General features: G+C 34.7%; 1 protein-coding gene and 1 long non-coding RNA gene across 9 annotated transcripts in view; both read left to right on the top strand.

Annotated features, from left to right (window-relative positions):
- The window catches only part of sdk2b (sidekick cell adhesion molecule 2b), a 637,792-nt gene that overhangs the window by 470,411 nt on the left and 151,058 nt on the right, over positions 1-16,323 (top strand). For all 7 annotated transcript variants that reach the window (XM_009306870.4, XM_009306868.4, XM_009306869.4 and 4 more), the window contains exon 3: positions 6,341-6,447. In XM_009306870.4, the coding sequence (XP_009305145.1) occupies positions 6,341-6,447 (107 nt within the window). The remainder of the gene's footprint in view (positions 1-6,340; positions 6,448-16,323) is intronic.
- LOC137496831 (uncharacterized) lies at positions 1,418-4,129 on the top strand. 2 transcript variants are annotated; one of them, XR_011017452.2, is made up of 6 exons: positions 1,418-1,455; positions 1,783-1,881; positions 2,848-2,974; positions 3,143-3,228; positions 3,543-3,585; positions 3,683-4,129. It is a non-coding gene; the product is annotated as an uncharacterized lncRNA (long non-coding RNA). The 2 variants fall into 2 exon arrangements; XR_011017453.2 differs by lacking the exon at positions 1,783-1,881.

Below are 16,323 nucleotides of genomic sequence, written 5' to 3'. Positions count from 1 at the left end.
TTGAACAAGTTTTTTTCACTCAACTTCACAAGGCTAAAAGTGCCCATAGTCGATTGGCAATGTTGTATGTTTTTGGACGGTGAGAGGAAACCGGTGAACCCGGGGGAAGCCCACACGGACACGGGGAGAACATGGAAACTCCGCACTGAAACACCAACCGGCCCAATAGGAGGTTGGACCAGTGGTGTTCTTGCCATGAGGCAATAGTGCTAGCCACTGGATCACCGTGTCGCCCTATCAGAAAAAAGGGGTGGGAAGTAGGGGTGGAAAGGGCGAAAGCTTTGAGATGAAGATAACTGGAGTGAAAAACTGTTTTTTTTTTTTATTCTTCCGTAGTCATCTAATAGGGCAGATTACGGAGCTAATGAGGTGCCAGCCATGTTAATCATAAGCACGTGCTCTTCTCGAAATTAGTTTATAATTATACCACACTTATGTAATTCACATATAGCACTTGTCTTTGGACTGTGGGGGAGCACCCGAGAAAACCCACACGAATACAAGGAGAACATGCAAACTCCACATAGAAATGCCAACTGGGCCAGGGATTGAGTCAGCGACCTTGTACTGTGGGAGGACAGTGCTAACCACTGAGCCACCCGTCGCATTAAGAATCCTTTCAGAAAGAAAACCCTGCTTTTCAAGTAATTTTCTTTCTCAAGAAAATGTAAAAGGACAAAATACTGAGCAAGAAAATCTTTTTATTATTATTATTTTTTACAGTCAATGCGTAGGTCAAAGTATTAAACTTACCTGTAAAGCACACCTTTTAGTCTCCTCCTTGAAGTGTTTCTTTTCTTTCATTTGATAAGAGCTGAATGAAGCGACGTAATGATATCCAGCCAGAATATACAGTATATTCAATAGCCTTGCCATTCTGGTCCACTGATATGCACATGAATACTTTGAAAGCATAGAATCACCCACATTTATTTCATAAAATAAAACTTTTTATTATTATTTTTTCACCAAGCTTAAAATGCAGCAAAAGAGAGTCATAAAAATCCACGACTTGCTCACTTGAATACGTCTTTTGAAGATATCCTTCAAAACCGGCAGGAATTCATTGCTCTTGTCAGTGATGAAGTGCTATAATCTAATATGAGTGTTTTTTGGTTTTGTTTTCCCCCACGGCTGTTAATTCATGTGATTCAGTCTTTCACAAATGAACAACAGAAGCAAGTAATTAACGATTCTCTGGTCATACACAGCAAATTCATCTGAGTTAAATTCTCGGTGTTGAAGCATTTCAGAGTAAAGTGTTGACGTTAAAGAGTTAGATTTTGATAAATTAATATAATAAGAGTTAGAATTGATTTTATTCAGTGAGAAATCAAGGAGTTATCTTTTCTACACTTGGTGGTGTTATTTCCAACATCCGGGAATTCATGCAGCCCCAGTCACTGAAGAATTTTCCAGACGCCATTTTCCATCTGAGGTTTAGAACAGCAACTGGTGAGTCAAACTACCTAAATGTTGGTATTTTACTGACTTTCTTTAAGGAAATACAGTTGTAAACATATTGTTAAGTTAATAACTTCAGAATGGAGTGACAATTTTAAACTTCTGCGGTTCATTCATGGTCGTTTGTGTATCTAGCTTAACTGCATTACTATTCACTTCTTTTCAAGAATGTTTTATATATGCTCACGCATACATAATGCATAAAAACATCAAATGTACATGTTCAACACATTTCTGTCACGCTTAATGCCATTTTGTGCGTTGTTACCCATCTGTAAAATAAAATCGACACTTCTCCTTTAATTCGAAACAAACTAGCGAGAGATTCACCGGAGCAGCCTAACCTACTCTGCCCGGATGCTAACGGCAACACAGGACGGTTTCCATGAGCTCTGGAGAGTTTCTAAAACATATCTGGTGGGTAAATGAACATATGCTTACTTGTAAAAGGCTTCCTGACTAAAACATATGATTGTTTGTTATTCATGTACGTTAATTTGGTTGTTTTAAACACCGCGGCCCTTTTAAACTGGTTCATTCGTGGCCGTCCATATACCGTTAGTCCATAGACTCGCGTGATAACGTACGCTTGAATTATATTAAGCGTTGACAACCATTAAAGTCGGAATGTTAACATTAATGTCTTTAAATGACCGCGCTTGCACTTTCTCAGACTTTTAAGGTTACAGAAGTCTCCCGGAAGTTGTGGGACTAACGTTAACGTTATCCCGCAAATGCACAGAGACTCCCAGATGCCCAAGTAGATGCCCGCAAATGAATGATAATCTCCCGGAAATCGCGCGTCTCCCGCCCGGTCATTAAACACTTTGCACACCCCTCTCCACCGCATCCCTCCCAGCTCTTCAGGTACGTCGCGCGCAAGTCACCCCCACCGCTCTTTAACGTTAGGTACGTCGCGCGCAACTCAGCATTGTTCTTTAGGTACTTATTTCTCCCGCTACCTCCCGCAAATCAACTCTATCCCCCGAAAATTACTTTTCCCAACTCGGGATGTCTGACGTTAGTAAGTTAGGCTATTTCTGTAGTCAGGAACATCTTAGTCAAGCTTTTTCTCCCGCATGATATTGTGCTTAAAACTATAGGCTAAACTTAGCATGTACTGTACACAACATTTCCTTTTTATTAAAGACAATTTAGTGCGTTGTAAACAGCCGCCTGTCTGTAAAATTAATCAACTGATTCATATTTGAGCAGCCTAATGATGATACAGGTTTGATTTGTAGATTTATTATCAATAATCAACATCTGAATCAAAAGATATCTGAAAAAGTGTGAGGCATACTTTGTGATGTTCATCTCTCCTTTTTATCTGAAGGTTATGCATCTGTGTTAGATACTAATTTTTTGTTGTTTTTTTAACAGCCACAGTTCTCTGTACAATAACACAAGACCCTGTGACGGTGGCTGATTAGAGACGGATGGTGTATTTCCAGAGTTGGTGAAATGACCAAGCACACCTTCTTGGTCATATGTGGTGATAATAATGAAGGTATGTTTGATAAAGTTCTGTATTTGTTTCACAATAAGCTGAGAGGGTATTAGAGCATTAAAGAATAATGAATGACATGAAGGTGATAAGTTTTGTATTGTGGGTGAACTGTTACTTAAATAATGTTTTGCTCTTTACTTTGCACTTCTGCTTATCCTAATATTTTAGGTTATATTTGGACCTGAAACATCTGCTAGACTCCAGTAAAGGTGGCCTCAATACTGGACCTGAAAGGGCCTAACAAGTTGAATCTGGTAAAGAAACACGCACACGCACGCACGCACGCACGAACGCACGCACACGCTTACAGAAAACTGTTGTTTATGAAGTTTATGAATATTTTTTACACTGTGGCCAATATTTTGGGGAAGTCAGCATCACTAAATGATATAAAAGATTTTAAGCTCCTCTAAATTTTGCTCCAAGTGTTGTGTTAAATTCAGGATTCTGGACAGACAGCTGCCTGTTTGTCCAGTTCTAGTCATAGTGGTTAACCTAATTGTTTTTGGAGATGCAACAGTGATGTGTGTGTTTTTTCTACTTTTCCATATCCTGTCACCTCAACCAGCTGGGAGAGTCAAGTTGTGGATCATCATGAAGATTTTCAAAAGGTGAGTTTAGATTTCTTGAATGTTTTATTTACTTTAAATGTTCTTTTAAATATATCATAGAATTTGATTGCAATTTGTTTTCAAACATTTTTCTTAGTCATGCTGGAGTCTTGAAGAGCTCTTAGATGACCATCACCCTATATCCGTGCATCAGGAACCACCAGACGAGCGATCAGCAGCTGCTACTGTACATCGTCATGGATAAAAAGGTCATCCTGTGGCTGGGAAGCACTTTATTCACAGGACATGCTTGATGAGATTTCCTAGCTCCAGTTTGTTTTCACACAAGTTTACAGCATTTATACCTTCATTTAAACTGCTCTGTTTGATATGGAGGACCAAGGAAACACCAGAAGTGAAAGATTTGCAAGCCAAGTTGTTTAAAATGTAATTTCAGAAGAAAACTATGAGTGACACTATATTGAACTTTCAAATTGCTCTGATAACACATCAAGTTTGGACTAAAGGACTGAAACAGCCTTTTTGAGCACTGGTCATACATATTTTGTTGATACTGTCTGTACTAATAAAACATTTAAAGCATATTTGACATTGTTGCATTTTAAAAACTGAATGAATTGTTGAAGTGGTGAATGTTTTCAAATAAAATGTTTTTTTCTTTTGTAATTTACAGTCTATTTGACCTTTTTACCATATTTACACTCAAGAGAGTTAAATAAAATAACAATATATTACACCAGGCGGTGTTAAATATAGTTACATTTTTTAACTCTGCCCAGAGTTAAAATTAACCCTTACTTCGGTGTCAATATGCCAACCCTTTTGAAAGTGTTGATTTAACTTTGTTTTGAGTGGACCCCATGAGACACTTTCAAAGTGTTGAAATTAACACCCATAGAGTTGTTTTGGGTCCCCATATTTTGCTGTGTAGCTGGTTTTCTGCCATATTGGCTGCAATGTAAATAATGAGGGACTCGGGCAGAGGAATATGAAACTATTGGGACATGGTTTAATCGTGTGCTGTTTACTCACTCAAAGGCCTCACAATGCCTTGCTTTAGTCATTGTGTATGTTTGAGCGCCACCTATTGTGGGAAAGATGCTAATACAGGCACATATACATGCTGGGAATCAAAAGAATTCAAGGTCATGACAATGAAAGAAAAAGAAAGTTATATGTTTTAGTCTCTCAGGAGAAGCACTTCCTTCCATGATAAGAGCACACACTGAAGTGAAAAGGAAACCTGGACTGTTTTTCTTTGTTAAAGATTACAGTTTCTGCATTTTGTGATTCACATGTGATTGTGGGGTGATCTCTGCTCTGTCAGCTTTTTTTAATATAAAATTTTTATTTTGACTTAAAGCATCACAGAGCAGTACAAAAAACAACAACAACTATAAAGACAGAAGACAGAAAAAAAGATTTTAAAACAATTTTTACATCAGTTTATCCAGTTTTATACATAGGTTAATAATGTTACACACTTATTTCTTGGCCAGTGGGCACAGGCAATACAATGACAGGGTCATATCCTTAAACTGTTGTCCTTGACATTTGACAGATAATAATAATAAAAAAAAAACTTCATACTGTGTCTTCGAAGCCTGTAACGCTATCTGAAAGATTGTGTCTAAGTCTCTCTAATTGTAAAGTGCTAGAGAATTCTGAAAGTCAGGGTTTAAACAGTGGTTTTGATGCCTTTTTCCATAGACAAAGAATATATTTTAGCTATCAATATTCCATATTGGATAGCTTTTTTAATCTGATTACTTTGGTCAAACCAACTAAAACAGCAATTCCTGGATCAGGGGGAGTTCATAAGATCAATCTGAATATTTCGCTCTGAAACTCGAAACTTTTGATGTTGAAAATTAAACTCTACAATTTAACTAGGTGACTTTTATTTACATTTTTGTAGTTTGAAATAATGTAATGTACTGTATAAGAAATAATATATAAATAAATAAGTCTGGGAGGCGCATTGGTGCAGTAGGTAGTGCTGTCGCCTCACAGTAAGAAGGTTGCTGGTTCGAGCCTCGGCTGAGTCAGTTGTCGTTTCTGTGTGTGGTTTGCATGTTCTCTCTGCGTTCACGTGGGTTTCCTCCGGGTGCTCCGGTTTCCCCCACAGTCCAAAGACATGCGGTACAGGTGAATTGGGTAGACTAAATTGTCCGTAGTGTATGAGTGTGAATGAGTGTGTAGGATGTTTCCCAGAGATGGGTTGCAGCTGGAAGGGGATCCGCTGCGTAAAACATGTGCTGGATAAGTTGGCGGTTCATTCTGCTGTGGCAACCCCAGATAAATAAAGTGACTAAGCCTAAAAGAGAATGAATGAATGAATGAAATAAGTCTAAAATAACTGTAAAAATGTACTTGCAGTTCATTACACGGTGTTTGTACTGTAATATACAACAGCAAACCAGACAATATATCACTTTAAACTATTAAAAATGTTAATAAAAGTCACTTTTCAAACTTTTAAACTTTTAAAAGTTGCTGTAAGAAAGTTCAAGATACCATAATGCAATTCAAAAGCAAAAATAAATGTGGAAAAATTAACAGAAATCACAAAATAGGAAAAGCTGCTAGTTTATGGATATTTATTACAGTGCATTAAAAGTTTAGTTAGTGGAGGACAGCTGTGACAGAACAAGAGTCATTTTGTCATATAAAATACATTAAAAAAATGTTCTGATTCACTCATGAAAGGCAGTTTAACAGCTGGGTGTTACGTAATGCTTAATCATTATTGTCAATTTGGGGAATAAACCCTGCCATGTTTTATTTCTCGCAGGTATTTGATTCCATCTCTGGACCGATCGCATGCTGGCTTCTACAGGTGCATTGTGAGGAACCGAGTTGGAGCTCTGTTACAGAGGAGAACTGAAGTACAAGTGGCATGTGAGTAACTTTCGAGCACTTTGATTTGTGTGTGATTATTACTAGACTATGTAGACATAGAACATGCAATATCTATTTGTTTTGGTATTATTTAAAGTGGTTTTCTGTAATTTGCTAGCTATTATCACTTCACACAGTGTGAATAAAAAAAGTATCATGAAGCCCATTAGATTTTAAAATGCATCTATAATTCAAGCAAACTATATTCTTGTATATGTATTTATAAGATTTGGTATTGTTAAAGGGGTATTTCACCCCCCAAAAATTAACATTTACTTACTATTTACTCACCCTCAGGTGGTTCTAAACCTTTATGAGTTTTGTTTTTCCTGATGAACACACAACAAGATATTGTGAAGAAGCTGAAAAACTTGTAAACACTGACTTCCATACTAGGAAAAAACAAATACTATGGAAGTCAATGGTTACAAGTCTCCGGCTTTAAAAAAAAAAAAAAAAAAAAAAATATATATATATATATATATATATATATATATATATATATATATATATATATATATATATGTATATATATATATATATATATATATATATATATATATATATATATATATATATATATATATATATATAGTTTTTTTTGGGTGTGTGTTTAACAAGTGATAACAATCACTTCATTTAATAAGTGATACCAATAATTTCATTTTTGGGTGTACTATTAATTTAAGTAAAATCACAGAAGCAACAGTGTTGTTTTCTACAATATCAGCCTGCGATCACAATCACAAACTGATTATTTTATGCAAAACTTCAACAAACAAAAAGTTAATACTCACATTTTAAAGTGATTCGCATGATTGCAAGTCATTTATGAGTGTGAAGTCTTCAGGTATTACAAATAAGATCCTGTTCGAGAGATAAATGAATCAGCAGTTTTGAATGGGTCACTTGAATAAATCATTCAGTGAATCAGTGAAACAGTTCACCCAAAACTGATAATTCTGTTGTCATTTACTCAACCCTCACTTGTATATATTGATATACATTTGGAGTCAGAATTATTAGCCCCCCTGAATTATTTGACCCACTGTTTATTTTTTTTCCTGTTTATTCTGTTTATTTATTTCAATTTAACAGAGAGCAGGTTTTTTTCAACACATTTAGAAACATAATAGTTTTATTAACTCATCTCTAATAACGGATTTTTTTTTTATCTTTGTCATGATGACAGTAAATAATATTTTACTAGATATTTTTCAAGACACTTCTATACAGCTTAAAGTGACATTTAAAGGCTTAACTAGGTTAATTAGGGTAACTTGGCAGGTTAGGGTAATTAGGCAAGTTATTGTATAATGATGGTTTGTTCTGTAGACTATTAAAAATATAGTTTAAAGGGGATAAAAATTTTGTTCTTAAAATGTAAAAAAAAAATAACTTATTTTATTCTAGCTGGGATAAAACAAATAAAATAATAAAATAGATAAAATAATATTATACACACTGTGAAATGGTCCTTGCTCTGTTAAACATAATTTGGAAAATATTTAAAAAATAAAAAATAATAAAAATAAACAATCAAAGGGGGCTAATAATTCTGACTTCAACTGTATATGCTTGATAAATACTTTGTATATATCTTTAATACCAAAGGTCTCAAACTCAATTCCTGGATTGCGCCAGCTCTGCACAGTTTTCCTCTAACCCTGATCAAACACAGCTGATCCAACTAATCAAGGTGTTCAAGACTACTAGAGACTATTAAGCAGGTGTGAGTTGGAGGTGGTTGGAGCTAAACTGTGCAGAGATGCGGCCCTCCAGGAACTGAGTTTGAGACCATTGTTGTATACAATATATACCTTGATATAACCTTCACTTGATCAATATTTTTTTATAAATGTTGGAAACCTGTAACCATTGACTTTCATAGTATGCTTTGCCTACCATGGAAGTCAATGGTTACAGGTTTCTAACATTTTTCATTTTGCCAATTTTACATTGTCCTGCTTTTTTGGGAGTATGTTGTTGTATTTCGCACTGTCTGTATTTTGCACTGTCTGGAGCCAGCACCTAAGCTTTACACTCATCATAGCACACCTGCTGCTATGTGTCAATAAAAGTGATTTGATTTGATTTAATACCTAGAACGACTTAAAACAAATGAAGTTGTTTTAATTTTTGGGTGAACTATCACTTTAAGGCAGCAACTTAAAGAGCACAAGCATAAGACACAATATCCTTTAATTATCATTGCAAAAAACATTTTGTTCATTTATTTACTCATTCATTTTTATTCGGCTTAGTCTCTATTTCAGAGGTCGCCACGGCAGAATGAACCACCAACTATTGCATATGTTTTATGCATTGAACGACCTTCCAGCTGCAACCTAGTACAGGGAAACACCCACCCACCCACACACACACACACACACACACACACACACACACACATTAATACACAACGGCCAATTTAGTTAATTCAACTCATCTGTAGCGCATGTCTTTGGACTGTATGGGAAACCGGAGCACCCAGAGGAAACCCACGCCAACACGGGGAGAACATGCAAACTCCACATAGAAATGCCAACTGGCCCAGCGGGACTCGAACCAGTAAGCCTTCTTTTGTGAGGCAACACTGCTAACCACTGAGCCATTGTGCCACCAAATAATAATTTATTTATTTTTAGTATCACACACCACTACTAGGCAGTGTAAGTGTGTGTGTGTTCAGAGGGCCAGCAGCTGTTGGTGAGGTGCTGTACCTCTGTTTCATTAAAACCTCCTCTCCAATGGCACAGCTGGTCCACTCAAACTTCCTCATTAGATTGATGAGGTTGTGCCGACCAATCACTTCGCTCTCTCCGAATTTAATTCATTCCTGCGTTTTATAATCTGTTTAGCACGAGGAACAGCTGCTGCGATTGAACCGAGTGCCGAGCCTCTGGTGTTTCAAGCCAAATTCAAGTTTCACTGCCCACTGACCTCTCGCCGAATGTTTCTGGTCATTATTAAAGTTTGATTTTCTTTGTGAGAGTCAAAAGCAGTTTCCTGTCTTTAATCAATATGCTTCTTGGTGACTTCCTGCTTGCTGATTCGGATGCATAATATAATATAATATAATATAATATAATATAATATAATATAATATAATATAATATAATATAATATAATATAATATAATATAATATAATATAATAATTTGAAGTGTGATTTAAAAATAATTATTTTTAAATATTTTGTTTTTACCTATTTATTAATTAATTAATACATTAATTAATTTATTGCTTTATTTATAATAATAATAGTAAATAATAATAATAATTGTTGTTTTTGTTGTTGTTGTTGTTGTTGTTGTTGTTATTATTTAAATGATTTTTTTTTATTTAGTTAGGGAAATCAACTGTTACAACTGATTTATTTATTATAATAGGTTTTGTACAAACACATAAATAAATAAATAAATAAATAAATAAAATAATTTGAAAATAATATAATAATTAAATTTAATAATAATAATTATTATTACTATTATAAGTATAATAATTAAGCATTAAAATTATAAATGATAATAATAATAATAATAATAATAATAATAATAATAATAATAATAATAATAATAATAATAATAATAATAATTAAAGTGTGATTTTAAAAATAATTATAGTAAATATATATATATATTTTTTTTATTTAACTTTATTTAGTTAAATAAATCTACTGTGGCTAATTATTTATTTGTTCTAATAAATAGTGTACAAAAATTAAATTTAATAAATAAATAAATAAATTAATTAATTAATACATAATACAGTAGATAAACTACGAGCAGCGCTTACTACATAAGCAGAATAATTAAACATTAGACCAATGAGAGGAATTAAAGTCATTTTAAGAAGATTTTAGTCAATAAGTTAAAAAAGGATCATAAATACAATGGCTAGTAAAGAGATTTAACTGTTTATCCCTTTTAACCAATAGGTTTCCAAACTGTTTGTTAACAAGGTACTAAAACATTAATTAATTGGACTATTATCAGTGTTGCAATTTAGTTGCAACGTGTTTGAATTTGGCATAAAATGTGTTGAAAACCAAAACAAAATGCAAAACAGTTGCTTTCACATCAGACCAATGAGAAAAAATAAAGTCGTTTTAAAAAGATTTTAGTCCAATAGTTAAAAACTCTAGTATCTTAAATACAATTGCTATTAATAAACTGTTACTAAATCGATGTGATGTTATAATGTCATACAATTTAAGGTAAAACTTTAGAATAATGGTCCATTAGTTAATGTTAGATAATGTATTTACTAACATTAACTGAGCACACTGTAAAAACTAACAGTCAACTTTATCAAATGAAATGAGTGTAGTTCAATTATTTACAATTATTTACAGTAAAAAATTTACAGAAAGTTAATTCTACTCATTTGAAAAAAGTTTTGAACTTAGTGTTGAAGGTAATGAGTTCAATTAAATACCTCATTACTTCAACTTAAATAGAGTAAGTTCACAGTACTCATATAGATTTGTTTATTTTTTTTAATCAAGTGGTTTGTTGCAATCAGTTTCCTCAAACGGTTTGAGTTGCCTTAACTTATTGGCTTTTACAGTACTTGTTTGGTTTAAGTTCTCTGCAGTTTTACTGTGCTAAAAATACTTTGTTTACTCAACTGGATTAAGTTCACAGTACTCATTGGGATTAGTTTTTGAACTTAAATGGTTTGTTGCAATTGGTTTGCTTAAACGGTTTGAGTTGCCTCAAAGGGGTGGTCCACTACGATATCATGTTTTAAACTTTAGTTGATGTGTAATGTAGCTGTGTGAACATAAACATCACCTCTGAATGTAAGACGCTCAAAGTTCAATGCAAAGGGAGACCTTGGTTTTTATAGAGTTAGCATAGCAAAGCCTACAATGTCTAAATTTTGGGGACGAAAAAAATACTTCTGGCCCTGTAAGATCACAAACGTTCTTTTACCGCGCACACACAATGTACAACCAAGGGGCGTGGCCAGAGGCGCTGTAAGGTTACAGCAGAGATAGAGCTAAAATGGCGTCCCAACGCTGCTAATTCCACAGAGCTTCTTCTGTTTCTGTATTTGGGCTTCCAAAGGACACGACACAAAGACAGAAGTGCTTAAAGTTCAATATTAATTATGTTCCAGAGAATTATAAAATACATAGCAAGCATGATTTGACAAAATACAGCTTCCAAAATCTCTCCCAGTGCTGGATTCGGTTAAAATCTCCTCAAAGAAGGAGCAGCTCCAACAAGCTGAAGCTGTAGCCTGTGAGCTTTTATTTGTTAAAATTGATCATGACATGTACAGTGTCTAGCCTTAACTGTATGTTGTAGCAAAGATACAAACAATGGAAAATGCTGTTTGGCACCGCTAACGATTTAGCTACAAATTTTTATTTATAAGTCAAGCCGCTGTAAACACACACACACACTCTATAGGCAGCTTTTCCATGCATTTTACATCTCAGATAATGAACTCGCAAAAGATTTGTGAACGATTCATATTACTTACACATGCATGTTCCGAATATATGTAAAAGACGTCGTGTAACGCGCTAAGTTAAAAAAATACAGGAGAGCTCGTCTAACTCATGTAGCAGCAGAAAAATCAATCAAAGCTCACACAGGTTGCATCACACATCTTGTGCTTTATTCTTCTGTCTACAGTGTCACTATATATTAAAGAAAATTACTTGTCTACACGTCTACAGACAGTTCACACACACATACACATAGACAATCACACACACACATACACGCACAAAATGGCAATCTCTCTTAAAGGAGCCGCACCCCACACTAGTCAGATTTTCTTTTAGAGAGCGGGCATGAGGTTGACTGACTGTTTACACAAAAAGAGCATGCTTGTGCGGGCGTGACATGGAGCTGATTCGCGAATCACAGCACATTATGATAGATAACCAATCAGAGTCACTTGAGGGCGGGCCTTTCAGAGGAACTAGGACATATGCCAGTCATTTTCATGTTTGCTGAGTAGCTGAAAATAATCAAAGTGTGATTCATGAAAAAAAAGAAACGTGATTTCCTTTCTTATAAACACAACTAAGCCTTAAATTACATTCTGGACCACCTCTTTAACTTTTTAGGTTTTACAGTGTATGAATAATCTTGTAAAGCATTTATAAATCATAGTTTAACATTATTTTCCCAGACATGAGTTGCGGCTGGAAGTGTATCCGCTGCATAAAAAACTTACCGCAAAAAACTGCATAAGTTGGCGGTTCATTCCGCTGTGGTGTCCCCGGATTAATAAAGGGACTAAGCCGACAAGAAAATGAATGAATGAGTTTAACATTAACTAATGCATTACTAAAATCTAGTTGCGCTTGTTAACATTAATTCATTCATTCTGAGTTAACATGAACTAACATATTTTTTACTTAAATTACAATAATTAACTTCAGCAAATATGATTACATACCGTAATAAATGTATTAATTGTTTGTTAACATGTTACTAAATACATTAACTAATGGACAGTTGTTTTAAAAGTGTTACCTAATTTAGTTGCAACGTGTCCGATTTTGCCATCAAATGTGTTGAAAAATGTGACAAAAAGTGAAGCAGAAGCTTTTTTAAGAAAATCAAAATGGCGGACATGAAGTTTAACCAAATATGGATTATTTTGTATTGATGATCTCAGCGTGATCAAATAAATCAGTCTTTGTCAAATGATATTATGAAAAAAAAATATATTTTTTTAATGTACATCAAGTGTTGTAATAATATGTCAATATTTTTGTAAAATAAAGCATTTCACATCATCATTCTTGTTTCTCCAAATCAAGAGAGACCAAGAGAGACCAATTTTGTCATTTTTGGCGAATCATATTGCAGTTATAAGCAAAAATTACCATTTTTCATATCTAGCAGATATAATGTCACCATGTGCTCGCAGTTAGCATGCAATGCTAATTATCTCAAAATGGCCGACTGTTGTCCAATTAATTAGACTGACTGTGGTATCGGTCCATCGCTTCTTATTATCACCCTTCATATCAGGAAATGGACGGAGGTACTTCACTTCTGGTCAAGATGGAAGTACTTAGAGCTTATTTGCTTTTCTCATTTCCCTTTCAAGCACCTGTGTAATAATTGACATCCAATTACCTTCCGTTTCTTTTGAAGGATGAAGTGAGTGCAATCAAGTACAGGAGCCAATGCTGAGGAAAACGGCATTGTGATATCAAAGGCAGGACATTGCCTTGCTGGATATTGTATTATTTTTTTAAGTGGCTTTACTTAATTAGCTTTTTTGATGAATAATGCTCTCGATAATAAAGACGCTTCCTTTGATTTTTTAAATCTTTCCTGTGCAGTGTATCGTTCCATACTTTCCCACGGTGTCCGTTTCTAACTTTATTTGCTAACAAATAAAAAGTTACCCTAAAAGGAAGGTTTTATCACGAATTAACAATCATGTCATTCTGACCCTATGTTTCTTTCTGCCTCTGTATTAAACCTGCTTTTGTTATTTATGAAAGTTATAATATTACAAGGTTAGAATGACATGAGGAAGAGGAAAATAAAAGGGAAAACATTTTTATAAAATGCACAATTTAAGTGAAAATCTGTTTAATTCCACCAAAGATTGATTTCTTAACTTCTATGAATTTAAAACATTGTTCTTTTATTGTCTAAAACTATATATATATATATATATATATATATATATATATATATATATATATATATATATATATATATATATATATATATATATATATATATATATATATATACAAGACATGTCACTCGAATAGTAATGGTAAAAAAGTGTAACGGAAGAAGAAGCCCTTTCAAAGTATCTTTGTGCCGTGCAATGGCAGCTGTATGGGACAGGATCATCCACATGTCTATAGCAGATATATAAGGTTTCCATACCATGCAGTTGAACCGCGGTAAAGTTAGTTTGACGTTTAACATTCATTAGACATTCGATTTCAAACCAATAAAATCTTTGATCTTGTTGTAGTTTGAGCCAAAAATAAGTCAGATAGACATAAATATGTGCCCTTTATATAGCAAAAGGCAAAAAAAATAAAAAATACCATACGAATGGATTAAGCAATTTAAAGATATGAAATTATATAACAAAACCGATACCAAAATGTTCAGAAAAACATCTTGCTTAACTCAATCTTGTGTTTCGTCACGTGGAGTAAGCATCTTATCACACCCCTACAATAAACTAAAATTATGACTAAGTGATTATATCATTTTTTTTTATTTTTGTTTTCAGCGTAGGTGACTTGTGCCTCTTTCCAAACAAAAAATTGAGTGTATTTTTAAGGTAACACACTAAAGAGCATCACTAGAAATGAGTTGACTTTTCCCCAGGAAGTTTAGTTGGCTACTCTTTTCCATCTTCAGACTGACTGCGAGAATGTTTATTCTGCTGAATCAGATGGGGGTGTAAATAAGACTGAATGCTGATTTAACGCATGGTGAATGTCCGTTCAGATGAGTCAGTTCTGGTCACTGTCATGGCCGATAGCTAGCTGGCACATATCATCCCCAGTCCGACTGCAGCCACGAGGACGTCTGGCGCTGTGTCAGAGCACGTCTGTCAAACACAGCCCAACACAAGCAGATGGTGAAAGACACTAGAAAAGACTGGAACATTCTCTGCTTTGACTCTGGCAGAGCGACAAACGCTAATAACACTGCAACTGTTTTATCCACTGCTGTAGGCACTTGTACCAGAAATGAAAGTCTTGTTTGTGTTTGTAGAGGTGTTGGGATTTAGTATGGTGACAGATGTTAATGCTAAACGGTGGCATGTAATAGAAAATGTACTCACTATATTTACTTTGTCTCAAGTCGTTTCAAATTTATGAGTTGTAACCATCCATCCACCCATCCATCCATACGTCTGTTCGTCTGTCCATCTGTCTGTCTGTCTGTCTATCTATCATTTTTGTAACCATCCAGCCATACACCCAGCCACCGATCCACCCATCCATCTGTCTATCCATCCATCCATCCATCCATCCATACATCCTTACATCTATCTGTCTATCTATCTAGCATTTTTTGTTACCATCCATCCATCCATCCATCCATCCATCCATCCATCCATCCATCCATCCATCCATCCATCCATCTATCTATCTATCTATCTATCTATCTATCTATCTATCTATCTATCTATCTATCTATCTATCTATCTATCTATCTATCTATCTATCTATCTATCTATATATCTATCTATCTATCTATCTATCTATCTATCTATCTATCTATCTATCTATCTATCTATCTATCTATCTAGCATTTTTTGTTACCATCCATCCATCTGTCTATCTAGCATTTTTTGTTACCATCTGTTCATCCATCCATCCATCCATCTATTTGCCTATCTAGCATTTTTATTATCATCCATCTATCCATCCATCCATTCATCAATCCATCCGTCTGTCCGTCCGTCCGTCCTTCCGTCTGTCTTTCTGTCTGTCTGTCTGTCTGTCTGTCTGTCTATCCATCCATCCATCCATCCATACATCCATACATCCTTACATCTATCTGTCTATCTATCTAGTATTTTTTGTTACCATCCTTCCATCCATCCATCCATCCATCCATCCATCCATCCATCCATCCATCCATCCATCCATCTGTCTATCTAGCATTTTTTGTTACCATCTGTTCATCCATCCATCCATCCATCCATCCATCCATCCATCCATCCATCCATCCATCCATCCATCCATCCATCCATCTATCTGCCTATCTAGCATTTTTATTATCATCCATCCATCCATCCATCCATCCATTCATCAATCCATCCATCCATCCATCCATCCATCCATCCATCCATCCATCCATCCATCCATCCATCCATCCATCTATCTGCCTATCTAGCATTTTTA

Source organism: Danio rerio, chromosome 12, assembly GCF_049306965.1.
Source record: "Danio rerio strain Tuebingen ecotype United States chromosome 12, GRCz12tu, whole genome shotgun sequence".
In the NCBI taxonomy this organism is placed as follows: Eukaryota; Metazoa; Chordata; class Actinopteri; order Cypriniformes; family Danionidae; genus Danio; species Danio rerio.
Note: the sequence above shows the minus strand (reverse complement) of the source record. Positions and strands in the feature narration are given on the sequence as shown.